At 38.2% G+C, this 17,181-nt stretch overlaps 1 protein-coding gene across 9 annotated transcripts in view; it reads left to right on the top strand.

Moving 5' to 3' along the window:
- The window catches only part of PKHD1 (PKHD1 ciliary IPT domain containing fibrocystin/polyductin), a 489,098-nt gene that overhangs the window by 266,754 nt on the left and 205,163 nt on the right, over positions 1-17,181 (top strand). For all 9 annotated transcript variants that reach the window (XM_011282361.4, XM_045057643.1, XM_045057638.1 and 6 more), the window contains one exon: positions 626-754. In XM_011282361.4, the coding sequence (XP_011280663.2) occupies positions 626-754 (129 nt within the window). The remainder of the gene's footprint in view (positions 1-625; positions 755-17,181) is intronic.

Raw genomic sequence — 17,181 nt, 5'->3', positions numbered from 1 at the left:
TATAGAGAGATTTAACACTGCATTATTTATAATTTTAAAAGTGGAAAGATCCTAAATGCCAAACATTAAGGATATTATAGACCTTGTATATGATAGAATATTATGTACCTATTAAAATTATGTTGCAAGGAGTTTTAATGACATTAGAAAATGCATCTTAAAAATTGCTAAGCTAATTAAAATAAGAACTGAATATAAATTACATATACGATGTAATCTCAATTATATAAAAATGCTGAGAAATTCTGGAAGGAAAAGCAAATATAAGGTTAATGGCAGTTATCTCTAGGTGTTGAGATTATGGGTAATTATTACTATTTTTTTTTTCTATATTTGCATTTTCCAATGTTCCATGATGAGCATATGCCATATTTACATAAGGCAAAACACAAATGTGTAATAACAAAAGTAGAATGTATTTTCCCTAGAAATAGATGTAATTGAAGAATTGAATACTTGCTTTATAATTGATAAAATGATTTTTGGAAGGTTATAAAATATCAAAAGACGGCTACCTTGGGAGGTAAAAATATCATTCGTATCCTAAAATAAAGACAGAATTTGCGAGTTATTATAGTGAGTCAGATTTTCATAGTTACTTTTCTATTTTTCTTTCATTTTGTAGCTTCTACCTCTGCACCTAAGTCAGCTTTAAAATGGTCCCTTCCTGAAGCATGGATAGGCCTTGAAGAAGGCTGGGGAGGACACAACCATACCATTCCAGGTCCTGGGGATGACGTCCTGATTTTACCCAGTGAGTAAAACAGTCCCTTAAGTAAATAATCACAGATAGACTGAACCAAGACAATCCAGTTGGGAATTATCTGTCATTTAAATATATTGTACAACATGTAAAGAATGTGGGCATTCTTATTTGTAGGCCCTTATATCTATAACTTTCTTTTTTGAATTAATATAGGTGAAGAATTTAATAATCCTATGAAATCTGATAAAAATAGCTCTGTTTACCTTCATTAAAGTGGAATGAGCAGTCACCATGCCACAAGGAGTTAGAAAACTCCACTAATGGGATTTATTCTTATATGTCAAAGAACAGATTTTCAGCCAATTCTACTGTCCTTATGTTTGAAAGACATAGTGTATGGAAAGAAGCAATTTGCAAATTCTTTTCTTTTGCCTTTATGGATATTTTAAATACAGAAATTTTAAACTTTGAATATAGAATTTTTCAAATATAGAAAATATGATGAATAAGCTCTTCTGTTGCCACAATATGTCAAAGATGCTGGAAAAGGAAACTGATAAATAAAACGGAAAAATAAAAGTCTATGTATGTATGTATATATCTATCATCTATCTAGATGATAGAACTCTCTTCCCATATACACATATACACACATATGGAAGAAAGACGATTCTTCAGATAAACAGAAACACACACCCATACTTATAAAATTATTTCTGTTTTAAAGATTTTATTTTATTATTATTTTTAAGTAATGTCTACATCCAGCCTGAGGCTTGAACTCACAACCCTGAGATCAAGTTGCATGCTGTACCGATTGGGCCAGTGAGGTGCCCCCAAAATTCTTCTTTCTTACGAGCCAGTTCTTGAAACTCCCAGAAAATCTCCCTAGCCTGAAACGAAAATATTTTTCAGAGAACAAATATCTCTCCCCTAAAAGACCTACTTTCATTTATGGCTTAATTTGAACTTCCTAAGGTAATCCTGAACTTAAAAACATCCATACTGGAAGAGGAATATTTGGTCATCTGTGAAGTGATGTCAATAAATGTACAACTAGCAACATGGCAGGAATTATTCTTCATGTGTTCACTAATTCACTCTTCATAATAACTTTGTGATATAAGTATTATTCTTATTCCTATTTTTACTGACAAGGAAACAGAGGCCCAGGGTAGTTAAGTAACTTGCCCAGGTTCACACAGTTTGCAAGTCAGCAGTCAGGATTTTAACCCTGGCAGTCTGACACAAAGTCTGTAATTCTTACCGAATCAATGCATTCTCTTTCTAAGAGGGCAAAGAGTAAATGAGAAAGAGTAGTTGTGTTTCTTGCTTTATTTAGGATAAAAAATGAAGGCAGAATGATTAAAACATGGTAACCACATTTTGGGCATTGGAGTGGTGCCAATACAGCTGTGCAGAGAGAGATGAGAGACAGGAGAGGGCAGGCTGACTAGTATGAACTTGAACTATTATTATCATCTTACTCCCCTATCATCCACTTCTCTCAATGGAGAATGTAACTTTTTGAATAAACAAGCTCATGAGTCATTCCCATACGGAAGGGAAAAATCTGTTCTGTTGCAGCCATTTCTTTGATGAATGTAGCCAGCGGATTGGCCCTGGGCTATGGTTTTTCCCACTAAGCAAGCTGTTTCCCCCACCCCATGCAGGAAGCAAGTGAAGCTTTTCAACGTTGCCAAGTTTTTAGTATCCTTAGGGACCTTTATGCTGAGAGAGGAGTAATGTTAGCTATCTCGCTTGGCACTGCAGTTGACTATATCCACTGTGTGCCTTGACTGTTGGGAGCCCCTGGCATTCTCCGTCATTCTTCATTCCTTTGTTCATGCATGGTCAGCTTATAAGATGGACTTGGATTCTCCATGAAACAGTTCTTAAATAGCACAGATCAAGAAATAAAATAAAATAGAATTAAAAAAGAGCACAGATCAGTGCTTTGGAAAAAAGTGGGGCATGAGGGAGAAGTACAGGTGTTGGATGTAGAAAGTATCTTTCCATTGGTCCTCCAGTCTTATTGTGAGAATCAGAGAAGTTAATATTTTTAAGCCATGCAGTTATTGTTTATTATTTCCAGTTTTCAAATGGAAAGACAAGTAAATGAAAACGAGTATGTGATACATAATAAACAAAGTTTTTACTTTTATCCTGTTGCTTCTTTTTTCTTCTCTAATAAGCTATCTTTTAACCCCAACAAATGATCTTACAGTGAACATTTGAATCCATTGTTCTGTTTGGGGTCTTGCATAGGAGCTGTTATGGTTTACTTTTCCCTTCGAGTTTTTGGCAAACCCTGATATTTTGACCTCTGATGGACCTTTAGTTTGAATTTACCTTTCTAGTTGTGGTTTTGTGTTCATGACTTTTACCTGACTCTCTTGGTTTCCTTCATTCCCAGTCTTCCTTGAATCAAATAAGTTTGTTCTCCCAAGTGTGGCACAAAACCAACAACAAATATTGCTTGAAAGAAGTGCACAATCTCAAAGCTGCCACCCATAATTTAATTTTAGAATTAAAATCTTTGAGTTTCATGAATTTGACACAGTACAGCTATAACTTGTACAGGGCTGTGAAGAATAATGTCTTTTCTTTGAGCAGATACCTATGAATTAAGGTTTTTATGATGATGATAACGATGATAATAATAGCAAATATAATTTGAGTGCTTGATGTGTGACCTGCACTGTGCTACATGTTCTATGTGGATTTTCTCAATTCATTCTCACAACTACTTTATAAGTGGATCTTGTTATTGTCCTTCTTTTTATGGGTGAGGAATCTGAGACATAAAGAGGTTGAGTAACTTGCCCAAGTTCATCCAGCTAGTAAGTAAAGAGGCTGCAACAAGAAATTCGATTCCAGGGCTCTCCTCATAGTATCATTAAAAAGACAAATTTGCCAGCCCTGCTTGTTCTGATTCATCCAAATCAGATTATACATTATACAGGATTTATACTTCCCTGCTTATTGTTCATATTGTCTCCTTCACTTGGGATTAAAAAGGAAAAAACACCCAACTATTTATTGAGTACATAGCATATGTCAGATGCTCAAAGAATTCAATCTTACCACATCCCCATTAGGTACATACACATGAAAAAACTGGAGAAACTTCCCAAAGAGGTATCTGATGTAATGAGCCTTTAGCAAAAGCATGTTCTTTACATCTGGCAGCAAATGTAGTTGTAATTCAAGTTAACACTTCTTTCCAATTCAGTTTAGGCAACATTTATGGAACACTCACTGTGTTCAAGGCTCTGTACCAGGTGCTCCTGATCTGGGGATCCAAAGGCAAATCAGATACAGCCATGACCTCAAACCGCTAGGGATTTAGCTGAATCAATAAAACACAGGGGCGCCTGGGTGGCTCAGTCAGTTAAGTGTCCGACTCTTGGTTTTGATTCAGGTCATGATCTCAGAGTTTCTTGAAATCAAACCCCACTGTGGGCTCCGTGCTGACAGTGCGGAGCCTGCTTATGATTCTCTCTCACCCTCTCTCTGCCCTTCCCCTGCCTGCTTGCACTCTTTCAAAATAAATAAACTTAAAAAAAAACCCACAGAATACATAATAATACAACAAATAGCTGGAGTTAGCAATAGAAGTGTTTTGAATCAAAGTGTTTCGAATCAAAGTGTCTCAGGTAAATGGAAGAGAGGTGGCTTCATGGAGGAAGAGGGCCTTAAAAAATGGAGTAAGAATCTGGAGGTCAGGAGACACAAAGGCATATTAGGGAGTTAGTAACGTTTTAGGATATAGAGGATGGGCTGTTGACTAGGATAAATCTAGGTTCACATGTGGATTTTAACATTGACCAATTGTGTGACCTTGGACAAGTTTTAAACTTCTCTGACATTCATCTATAAAATGAGGGCTGTAATTAATATGTAGGTCATAATGTTACAAAGATTAAATGAGGTAACAGTACACATGACCACTGCATAGAGTATTGGCAGTAATGGAATTAGAGATGAAAGCTGTGATTTTTAATGTATCAGGTGCTCTTTTCCTTCATTTTTCCATCTGACTGCCCCTCTTGGCCCCTGGTATTAGCGACACTTTGTATTTGCTTTCCAATGGCTTATTATTTAATTTTCACAACATCCTTGGGAGCTAAATAGGTAATAACTATTATTACAGTAAAAACCCATTTTTACATAATACGATTTTAATGGAACTGCTGATTTTACAAAATGAAAGTGACTGGTAAAGAAGATTTAAGTGATACTTTTGAACCTCTAATATAATTTTATGGTGTTTTGTGTATTTTAATTCATTAATAAAGGAAACGTGTAGAACATTCCCATCATTATTCAAATAGAATAGCATAATTTTTCAATAAAATTCTTAGGGTAAATTGCCTATTTCCATTTTCTGGAAAATCAATTTTATGGAATGACCTCAGACCCATCCTATTCCATAAAAATAGGACTTTACTGTACTAATAAAAGATATCACTATCTTAAGTATGGTACCATTTTCCTCCAAGGCGTTCTGTCTTTATAGACATTGGATTTTGAAAGAGCCGTAAATTCTTCTTGGTGGTATTATATGGAGTAAGCTAAGGTAATCATGAAGAATTTGCTTTGCATTATAGTTTATGATAACTTTGCTTCACACAAACAAGTATATCTGATTGTCTTTGCCCCCTAAATATTGAGAGAATTGGTATAAATGCATTCTAGACATCTTATAGAGTGGAAACAAGTTCTATCTAACATATTATACAAATCACACTTTTGCAAGCATAGCTGGTCAATGGGTGAAATAATCCTGCTAACCTGTACTCCACGTTTTGTCCTGAAAGGACCTGAGAGGATTTGTGTAAGATGCTTCCAGTGCTTTCTTTGAAGGAATTTCAGCCATGACAGGATGATACCCTTTTCACACAGAGTAGGCTTAATGAAAGGAGAATGTGTTTTAATTCCAAATGATAGGATTCTGTTTTGAACGGTACAGATATGATATCATATAGCCTCCAGCATAGACTGCACGTGTGTGTGTGTGTGTGTGTGTGTTAGAATTCACAGTGTTCCTTTTTTTCTGTATTACTTTGAACTGTTCTTATTTGAAGAAATGAATGGGATAATACTGTTTTTCTTTTATAATAGGTCTTCTGTTTGTTCTGATTTTCAATACTTGGGTATTTTAAATGGCAGAGAAGCTCCTCAAAGCCATGTGATGTTGAAAGGTGGCAATATTTAATGCATTTCTTTTTAAATGATGACACATTAAACTTGGTGATATGAGGTAAAATCATAAATCATCAAGTAATTTTGGGGGGAGAATTTCTACAAAATGCTGTAATCATAGCATTATTAGCTTGATTTACCTTTTTCTTATGTGAGATTATAACTAATTTAGACTAAGATACATGTAACTGAGATTTAAGTCTGCAAAACCAATTAGAAATCAGATGTTATAAATATTGTATTGTATCCCTGTAGCCTGAATAGTTTTCAGTATTCTGGCGTTGTCCCATTTGGGTGGGACCAGAGTCTTGCAAACCATTACCTCATTTATTCTGGACTACCAGCAAGTTGAAAAGGCAAGAAATTTAAGCCTACATTACTGGGATCCATTCTATGATGAAATCTATCACTATTTAACAAACCACCTAGACACTTAATAGCTTAAACCTCACATTTTATTTTGCTGACAATTTTGTGGGAAAGCCTGAGGTATTCTTGTTTTGAATCTTCCAGGCATTGTAGCCAGATGGTGGCTGGGATATAGTGATCTAAAAGCTCAACTTGGCTGCATGGTTTAAGATGACTCACTCACATGGCTGACAGTTGGTGTTGGTTTTGGCTGGGGGCTCAGCCAGGGTAGTCAGCTAAGAGGCCTCAGTTTCTTTCCATGTGGGTTTCTCTGTGGAGCCTCTTGGGCTTCCTCACAGCATGGCAGCTGGATTCCAAGAAAGGGCAGGCTAAGAGGGAGTTCTCTAAGATTGAGCAGTCCAAGAGACCTGGGTGGAAGTTGCATGCCTTCTGAGCCAACCTTAACAGTCTCCGAATATCATGACCACCATATTCACTTGGTCAGGTGAGGCACTAAAGGCAGCCCAGATACAAGGGAGGAGAATTAAGCTCCACCTTTCAATGGGAGGACAAGCAAAGAATGTGCAGCTGTCTTTAATCTACCACTGTGTATGTATTTATGTGTGTGAGTGTGTGTGCATGCATGTAATTAAGAGCAGATGTACCTGACTTAATTCAAAAGGTTTGAGTGTTAGGGTCTGCTAAATTTGTACTGTTTTTCCTCTCTTGGCAGAATTTATTTAGATTCTGTTGGCTTACCTGAATGAGAAATTGAAGAACACCAGGAGTCCAGAGTGGTCAAAAGATTTTAGTTTTTTTTTTTTTTAGAATCTATTATGCTTGGTGGTCTTGTACTGCCCTTTGCTGCCTGATAGTAGGATTCTTCAACCCTCCAAACATAATTGTGGGCCCCTGATCTGAGATTACTTACTTTGAGGTGGGGTCAAACGACAGTGTTCGGCTGCAGCACACATCCAAATCTTTACATGCACGACCAGAAGTCTCTCCTTGGGAGAGAAGAGTGTGCTGGGGTGAGGGGGAAGAGCAGATAACAAATATTTTGAGCATTTTATTTCTCTCGGGGCAGAAATTAAAAGTGTGCAGGGACAGCAGCCAAAATTTTCTTTTACCTTATTTAGAATATGAATGGGGAAACTATTTGTTAAGATTTTACGGGAAAGAAGAGATGAATATGATTTTTTAAGAGATACTTTTGATACAAATACTTTAATCAGTATTATTGTCAAATAAAAACAAATAAAAAGAAAATCTAAAACCAAAGATCAAAGGATCTTTAGATACTGTATAAATCTCCTTCCTTTTAGGCAGTTCCTTGGCAGAGAATATAGACCGTGAACATTGCTTAATGGTAAAGGGTGTTAAGGCCACATTCTTCCCACAAGAAGGAAAACTGAAAATCTCAGGCTTTGTGGTAGAAATGTTTCCATAGACCTTCCCAAAGAGTTTTGAAGTATTGAATGTAAACTCACTTTTCATATGTCTGTTAATTTAAGAATATATATAGAAGCTCACTACTGAAAGCAATCTAGGTGTAAAATCCTTTTGCAGTATGGATTTCTTTGATGAACTCAGTGATTATCTAGGAATTTGTTTTATTTTGGGTTGTCTTTATGTGGGTTTACTTGCATTAAGTAAATATAAATATACATGTATGGAAAAATACAGAGACATAGAATTGTTGAAGCTGGTAGGGAATTTAGTGGCTATCTAATCCAACTAAAATGAGATAAGGTAATGCAAGTGTTTTAGAAATCGTAAAATGCAGTGAAATGCATTATTATTGCCCAGACTTTTATGACAGTTTGTACCAAGGATAAGAACAGAATTTCAGCCTCCTTGTTTTCAACCTAGTGTTGCCAATTGCCTCCCAAAATTTATAAGAAGGAATACTGTTTCTTTTTTGTTGTTGTTGTTTTAGATTTATTTCCTTCAAATAAGATTATATCTACAAGACACACTTGGAGCTTAGGAAGCTCCTTCTAGTTTCAATGACCACGATTCAAATGGCTTCTTACAAATTAATAGTAATAGTACCCTAACTACTGACCAGAGTCTGTGACAGAGTGCCCTTGTTAGGAGTGGACAATTCCAAACAGGAGCTGGAATTTAAAATATACATATGTTTTTATAGCTATATATGTTTTCTCCATAAAAATTAAATTCAGTTAAATTAATAGCAGAGCAGATATTTTTACTTCCTATAAGCAATAAAAGGAACATTACTTTAAAAATATATTAAAATAGGTTGATAGCCTTTCCCTCATCTCACTTTGTCAATCTCTGCTTGACTCAATCATGGTGTTTGTTTCTGGGCTAATTAGAACTCACTTAGAATCTTCTCTTGGGATCCAAAGTCATATAGGCCCTGACACTCTTTATGGCTTGCTAACTTGCTGGAACTAATTAGAGTTCTACTTTAATTGAGTGATTTTTCAAACCCTTTTCTGTCATTACTCACCTGAGAAACATTGTCATAGCTCATTAGTATTAGTATCATAGTAGTTTTCTTGGAGGAGACATGTTTCCTCAGGGTTTTCAGGTCATAATTTGGGTGAGGGGGCAGGGTGGTGTTGGCGAGTGTGAAGTATGTAGGAGACCCAGTGCTCATTGTGGTACTTACCCCCACTTGGAAAATAACTGCTTTTATTCATTTATACCCTTCTGGGCACCCTGTGTTCCAGCGTCAGAGGAACGTAACAGGTATGCCTAGAAGACACCTCTGGTGCTTTTCCTTCAGTTGCAATAGGTGTGATTTCTTTGCTACTATAACAACTTCTTTCTTCTACATATCCCCTGCATACTTCCTGCATAGTTTAAAACTACTTTTTAAAGGGACAATGCATTATTTTCTCCAGGACTTTTATGTGTACTTTGACCTTAGCAATATAAGCTATCAGCTTTGTTGTAGTCATAAATGCATTGGTGGTTGCTATGGAGCCGTGCTGCTATGGTGGAAAGCAGAACTGGCAGGTCTTGGCCTTTTATTAATTGTGAATGGTAAAGAAGATGGAAAAGAGTACTCAATTTTGTACATGGGTTAATGGCTAGGGATGCCACTGGTAGAGATAGAGGATGCAGGAGGAGAAATAGAGGTAACAGGGAAGATAATAAATTCCCTTAGACATATACTAAATGTCATGTTTAGATGCCTGAATGGTAACTAATGGAAATGTGGACCAGAAGTTTGGAAAGGAAGCTAGTTGGGAATCTGGATTTAGATTTGGTAATCCTCAGAATCATTGACTGAGGAGGCCTTGGGGATTGAACTAGGGGAGAGCCAACAGGAAGCCATCACACATAGCTCTATAGAGCAGGTAGGAGACAATTCTAATTTAAGGTGGAAATTCTAATTTAAATGGCAAGAAGTGAAACCAGAGAAGGAGCAATCATGAAACTAGGAAGTTAGGTAGGACAACAGAAGGCAAGAAAAGAGCAACAGGAAGTTGGTGGAGGTGGTGCCAAGGAGGGCAATTTAGAAATTGCCCAAGGATAAACTACATACTCCCTGGAAGCTGCTGGAAGTCAAAATCTGCTGCAAAAAGCAGCAAAAGCTGCTGCAATATCTAATGGTCTTATAGTTTCACACATCTGCATTGGATCTTTATGGAAACGCTTGTAGAGATCACTGCCTATAAGGATCCCCATATCTTTGTTAAAATTAAAAGCAATTACAGATGAGAGCAGCACTTCTAGGGTGACAACCAGGTTGTCTCTGGTCACTCTCTGGTTAGAATACTAAGTTTTCTAAATTCATAGGCTCCTATGATAGGTTAATTCCAACAGTATTGGCCAATTTGTACAGTTCAATCGGTTTGGGAAGATAGAATAGGCTATAATCTCTAAGATATCACTCATTTCCTAAAGAGGTACAGTATTACAAAACTATAGAACAGGACAAGAAATAATTTTTAAAAATATTTGGAGGACTGTGTGTAATACTTACAATAGGTTTCATTCTGGAGGTGATAATTGAAGGTCATATTTAACACCTGCAAAAGCAGGCCATCAGAGCACTTCAAATTCCTTTCCACTTTGGAATACTGAATGCAGCATCCAAAGATTTTGATATTTATTTTAGTGTGTGGATATTAGGAATTAATTTCTTTAAAGTCATTACTAAACAGAGTGACCAACTACTTTGGTTTACCTAGGACTTTCAGTGATGAGATCTAGACAGTCTATGGAAAACTAGGACGAGTTGGTCACTGCACTAAGAAATCCCTTTTAAAGTTCCTACCAACCTCGTGTTCTGTGATCTGCATTGTTACAAATTTGTTGAGAATTAATGAATTTTTTCTTGCTTTAAATGCATAAACTTATATTTTACCTAGTTTTATTCCCTCAGGAAATTTGTCTTGTGGAATTAATATTCTTTGAAGAGACACAGGCATTTCTTACAAGAGAAGGAGACCTGAATGATTGCATATGCATTTTGCCCTCCCGGTTGGGGTTGGGAAAGTGCAGCCAAGTAAGGAACAGCTGTCTATGGGGCCCTTAATGTAGAGCAGGGCTTTTTTCGCTTGCTCTAATTGAATTACATCTTTTTCTTTTTACTTCATGGTCTGTTTTTCCATGCAGATATTCTTGGAACGTAGAATTAAATAATTTATGATTTCCCAATTATTGGTTTAGGTATAGTTGCCATTTCTTGAGTTGATTATACTTTCTTGAGGTTGCTTTTGGAGTCTCCTTTTATGCTGAGCTTTAAAGATAAGAAGTCTGTCTAGTGACAAGGTGATTAACGGCACAGCCCAGCCAGCAGGGGTGGGAATAGCATAGGTAGCTTTCTGTCAACTCCTGAGTCACCACACTTTTACACAACCCAGGAGTTCTTAACTTTTCATGTGCCCTAGGTCTGGTTGGTAGTCTGGTGAAGCCTAGATCCATTCTGCTAATAATCTTTTTCCTTATTTTTTTTAAAAAAATTTAAATGTTTGTTTACTTTTGAGAGAGAGAGAGAGAGAGAGAGACAGACAGACAGAGACAGAGTACAAGCAGGGGAGAGCAGAGAGAAGGAGACACAGAATGTAAAGTAGGCTCCAGGCTCTGAGCTGTCTACAAAGAGCCTGACGTGAGGCTCGAACTTACAAACCATGAGATCATGACCTGAGCTGACATCAGAGGCTTAACTGACTGAGCCACCCAGGCACCCCTCCTAATAATATATTTCATATGTAAAATAAAATAGTACTATAAAAGAAACCAGTGATAATAATATAGCTATCAAAATATGAAAAATAAAATTTGTGATATATATGCTTCTTAATTAGAGCATTAAATGATAATATCTAGCACTGGTTCTAATTACTATAATTTAAATGTTATTGTAGTTCTCCTTCAAAAAGTGCTGTCATATAGTCCTTGTCGATAAGTGTATGCTATTCCTCTGCTGGAGAGGTGGGGGCTCACTCCTCTCCCTTTGAATCTGAGCTGGCTTTAGTGAGTTGTTTGGCTGATAGAATGTAGAAGTGATGTTCTGGGACTTCTAGGAGTAGATCACAAGAACCCTCATATAAGAAGACCTTTTTGCCTGAATGTCTTACTTTCAGAACACACCCCTCAGGCTATGGGACTTCCAAAACATGTGGAGAGGTCAAGTTTTTCACACTGATTGCTGGCCCCAGATAAGCACCATCTCATAGGCAACACCAATTTCTAACCATGTCAGTGATGTATCTTGGACATCCAGACCCACTGAGCCCAATAATAGGGTCTTGCTGACAACTTTGAAGTTTTTTTTTCCTTTATCTGGAGGCATATTAAAAATCTCCAAATTTATCCTTAGGTCAGTATTACTCAGGATTTCTTATGGATTAAATAATACTCCCTTAGAAGGAGCATTTTTTTGTTTTGTCCATTAGGATTCCACATGGGCCATGGAGGAGTTAATGGCCTGCGTGCTATCCAAGAGAGCAAAAAGTAACAACAAAACTTCTCCTGAAAGTGAACATTGATGTTCTTTCCCAAAAGTGAATTACACTTATTCCATCATGCCATTTGCACAGTGTGCCTGGTATTCAAGCAGAGTTCAGGAATCATGACTATATTGAACAAATACTTACTGGGTACATGATTTATTATGTTCCAGGCCTTTTGCCTTATGTTGAGGATAAAATGGTGAGCAAAACAGTTCTAATACCTACCTGGAATTACTGCCTAGTATGAGAGAGAGAAATGTAATCACATATACAAGTATAAAGTGATAAAGTTAGCAACTGTGCTATAGGAAACATTCAGGGGGTTATGAAACCATATACCATGAGGGCCTGGACTAGAACGGAAGTGAATCCAACTAGGTGAATCCATATTGTAATGCTAAAAACAATGATTTGTATATTAACTATTACTAATAATAAATTTATCCAGAATTTATCAAATTGTTTCCTATGAACCTGGCTCTTTTATAAGTATCACATGGAAGAAAGATAATGAAGTCAAGTAAGTTTGGAAAATTTTGGACTAAACCAGAAAAATAACTTCTTTGACTCTGGTCTTTTCAAAGCTTTTATGTAGTAATATTGATTGTGTAATTTCTAGAGGAGGATACAGTATGTGCTGTTTTTCAAAGATATTTCACCATGTAATCCTTTTATTCACAGAGCAGCTTATGATGCCAGAGTTTTAGGGAAACACTGAGTACAAGTAGTCTGACACAATCTAATCCTTGCAGGCACTCTGTGGGGCTAGGTATTCACTTGTATTAGGTAAGGTCTTCTTTGAATAACAAAGATCTGAGAAGTAGAAGTTTATGTCTCCTTAGTAAAAGGAGTGTGTTCCACATTGTCAGGGGCTTCGATTCCATTTATCTTATTGCTTCACCATGTGTTGTTCCTATTCCCAAAGTTACTCTGTGGTCCAGTATGGTTACTGGAGCTCCAGCCATTGCAGCCACATTCTAGACAGCAAGAAGTAAAAAAGGATTCTTCCTATAAGTCACACATGACACCTCTTCATACATCTTATTGGCCAAAACTTAGTCGAATGACCATAACTAGTTGTAAAGGAGACTTGGAAATGTAATCTTTTGACTAGGTGACAATATATTGAGCTAGAAATAGGAGTTCTTGTTACTGAGGAGAGGGAAAACACTAGGAGGGAGCAAATGATCTCTGCGACAGTTATATCTCATTTTATCGCTGAGAAAAATGGACCCCAAAAGGGATGCCCAAGAAAGCTCACAGATGGCACAGATTCAAATCCAAGTTTCCAGATTCTTTGAGTGTCTCTAGTTCGTTACACTATCACTATTTACACATTTGGGAGGGATCAGAATAAAACCTTTGAAACGACGTGATATCAAGAGATCTAAACAGACAACACCACTGTCAAATTTACTTTATGGGAAAGGTAGGAATATATGTTAGAGGTATATCCCCATATTTGGAGATGAGTAGCACCTGATTAACAAAATCTATAAGTGGGGTGTGACTGCTTTTTGCTATGGTTGCATTATTGAGACCAGTATTCTGTTAGCCAGGCTGCTGTGCACTCCAGGGCCTGCTCTGTATCAAATGGCTTGTCCTCGCTTTTCTTCATTTGTAACATCAGTGATGCTTTGCCAGCCCTGGATCCTGTCTGAAGCCATCTGTTTGCCGCTCTTTATTTACATGATAACATCACCTGATGGCAATTTAGTGTCTGGATAAAAACCTTGCTCTTAAGTAGATTGAGCTGGGTTTTTGCCTGGTTTAGTGATGGTGGGCCAATCCTACTGGCTGCATTTCTCAGGCAGTGGTAGTGTGTGGGGAGATGATGTCTAACAAGCCTGCATGGAGGGTCGCACAAAAATGGTGAACTTATTGCGCTGTGTCAGGACTGGCTGGGCTGTTCTGCAGGCATCACCCTGCTGTCTTGTAGCACATTGTTGGTACCAATGGGATCTTCTTATCTTTGTGCTTCCAGTGTCCAGGATAGCCCAGAACAGGGTAGATGCTCTTTTCCTCTTTGTTAAATGAGTAAGTGGGTGAGTGAGTGAGCTAGTGAATGAATGAATGGTGAATTGGACAGAACGGTGATTCAATCCCAGCCCCTTTCCTCCATCATACTGATGGTATGATTGCTGGATATGAGATGGATCAGCAGGTACAATAATTTGTTGACATAGTGAGTCCGAAAGCCTTGGGTGGCTGCCCTTGGGGATATGGCTCCACTTCTGAATCAGACTGTGGACACTGACAAGCCAGACCCCTCTCTCTTCTCTTCAGCCCATCACAGGGAGGGGCTAAAGTATGGAAATGCTTTCTTCTTGAGAGATCCAGGGAATGAGTGTCTAGAGCAGAGTTTCCTTTCACAGGTGCAGTTATTTATAATCTGATCTTCACAACGGTGGCAGTTTTTCTTACTAAAACCATGTGGAAAAAGGAAGTGGGCAGGATTCTATGAGTAGGATTCAAGATGAGCAATGCTACCTCTGGAAAGGAAATACAGACATGTTCCTCTGATGTCGCATGGGTCTCAGAGTGCTGACTCCTAGACCCTCCTGAGGGGCAACTGGAAAATTAGCCCCTAGAAATACGGATCTGTCTCTGAGATTCTAGAATTCTGGCAATATGAGAGCAGAAGCTATCCTGGTAGACCCACGAGTCCCTCTCACTCCTCGAGTGAAATATCCTGCCTTTACCCCTCTGACTTCACCCAGTTGCTTTCCTTGTGCTGTAAAGGGATTGAGAACTTGCTTCATAGTTTGTGCTATCCCTCAAGCCTCATAATGACCCCAGGGAGCTGAGAGAGGGGTGTCAGCTTATGATCTATTGCCTCAGTGTCTTATCAGCTGCACAGTGATTAGCTTGACTGGAGAATTTAGTTGATTTGCTTTCATGAATGACATATTGACATCTGTCTACATGCATATATATGAGTGTAGGGGAGGCGGGTCTAGGCATTTGTGAGCTGTCTAATGCTGTGGCTTCCAAAATGGGGCATGACAGATAATACATTGAAAAGCAGATAGAAAATACTAAATCCTTTATTTTAATTTATTTTTTATCCTATACTTTGAAACTATTACCTTTGTATATGTTATGTTATGTAGATAACATGCATTACATTAGTATTGTGATACGTGTATATAATTTATCAATTTATTTTTAAGTTTATCAGTAAGTAAATATTGAGAATATATGATTAAAATTATACTCATCTAGAGAAGGAGGGTTTGGCATTTATTTGAATTTTAATACCATAGTAGTGTTTAATAACTGTGTTAAGATTTCCCTTTAAAAGCGCTTGTTAGTAAAATATGTGCTATAGATGGTACATATTATTCTAATGTATATGATTTCACAGAAGCTTTTGTTTTATTTATTTTTTAAAGTTTATTTTGAGAGAGAGAGAGAGAGAGAGCAGAGAGGCAGAGAGAGTAAGGGAGGGGAAGAGAGAGGGAGAGAGAGAATCCCAAGCAGTCTCCACACTGTCAGCACAGAGCTGGATGCGGGACTTGAACCCACAACCTGTGAGATCATGACCTGAGATCATAACTTGGACGCTCAACCGACTGAGCGACCAAGGGCCCCTTACAGAAGCTTTCAAAATTAAGTGATAAAATATAAAATTAGAAATTTGACCTCAAGAAGCTATTTTATTTTGAACATAACATTTATGGAAATCAGGAAAACCAAACTGGTCAAAAGCAGCAAGTTTTAATTTTCCTAAGGCCTTGGTGTCTTGTACTGATACTGTATATTATTTCAGGAGCTTCTCAATACTTTCAAGGTAAATCTCAGGCTCAGTTGTTTGGTCTACTGAGCCCTCTATGATCCTACCTCATCGCCTACTACTTCCCTGTGTCCTCGTGGCCCATTCACACCCATCTGCTTGCTGTTCTTGGATGGAATCAACTTCTGCTCCTTTCCTGTCATGTATACCCGCCTCTCCCCGCCTCTCCCCTGGTTCTGCTCCCCTTCCCCACCGTTAACACTCTCTTGCAGTCATGCCTTTAACACTGAACTTAGTGTCATCTCTTTCAGAAAGTATTTCTAGATCCCATTTGATTTAATTCTCCTTCCTTGTGTTCTTATAATATCTTGGGCATATGTCTTTTTTTTTAATTTTTAAAAGTTTATTTATTTTGAGAGAGACAGAGACGGTGCACGTGGGGGAGGGGTAGAGAGAGAGGGAGAGAGAGAATCCCAAGCAGGCTTCCTGCTGCTAGCGCAGAGGCTGACACGAGGCTTGAATTCTCAAAAGCGCTCACACCTGAGCTGAAACCAAGAGTCAGTCCTTTAACCGACCGAGCCACCCAGGCACCCCACCTTGTGCATATTTCTATCACATGCCTGTATTCTGCAATTACCATTTACTTTTATGTCACCTCGAGGACAGAGGCCACACCCTTTTTATACCACAGGATTTCACATGTAGCAGATACAGGTGAATTCGAGAGTGATTAGCTGAAAGAGTGAGAGGGACTCCCAGTCAGTCCCTGCTAAAGTATTTCTAGGGACTTGAGAAGCTGAAGGGAGAGATGTCACTATCATGCTAAGAGTCCTGTCATACAAGGGATGGCTAGGGGGTGGTGGGTCCCTGAGAACCTTAGCAACTGATCACAATGGGGAAGCCCTGGTGGTCTGCCATCAAACCCAATCTGGGAACCATTCAACACCAGCATTTATGTAGAACCCTTGAGCCAGGATCTTGCTCTTTGTAAGATGAGCTTCCCACAGGTAAGAAGATACTCTATGCTAGAGAGAACGGGCTCATTCCTTCTCTTAATGGAGTTCTCTGAACTCTAGTATTCCCAGTAGGTGCCTCCCATTTCCCTTCTCCCCTGGTGAGCTGGTGGCCTTTCATTCAAGCTACTTCTCTACACAGCTTGCCTCCTCCCTCCTTCCCCGCACCTTCCACCTGAACGGTTGATGGGCCTCCTGCGGATCAGCACCTGAGGAACCGAGGGGCCTGGT

The sequence above is a fragment of the Felis catus genome, chromosome B2, assembly GCF_018350175.1.
Source record: "Felis catus isolate Fca126 chromosome B2, F.catus_Fca126_mat1.0, whole genome shotgun sequence".
In the NCBI taxonomy this organism is placed as follows: domain Eukaryota; kingdom Metazoa; phylum Chordata; class Mammalia; order Carnivora; family Felidae; genus Felis; species Felis catus.
The sequence above is the reverse complement of the archived record's forward strand: the minus strand, read 5'-3'. Positions and strand labels throughout refer to the sequence as shown.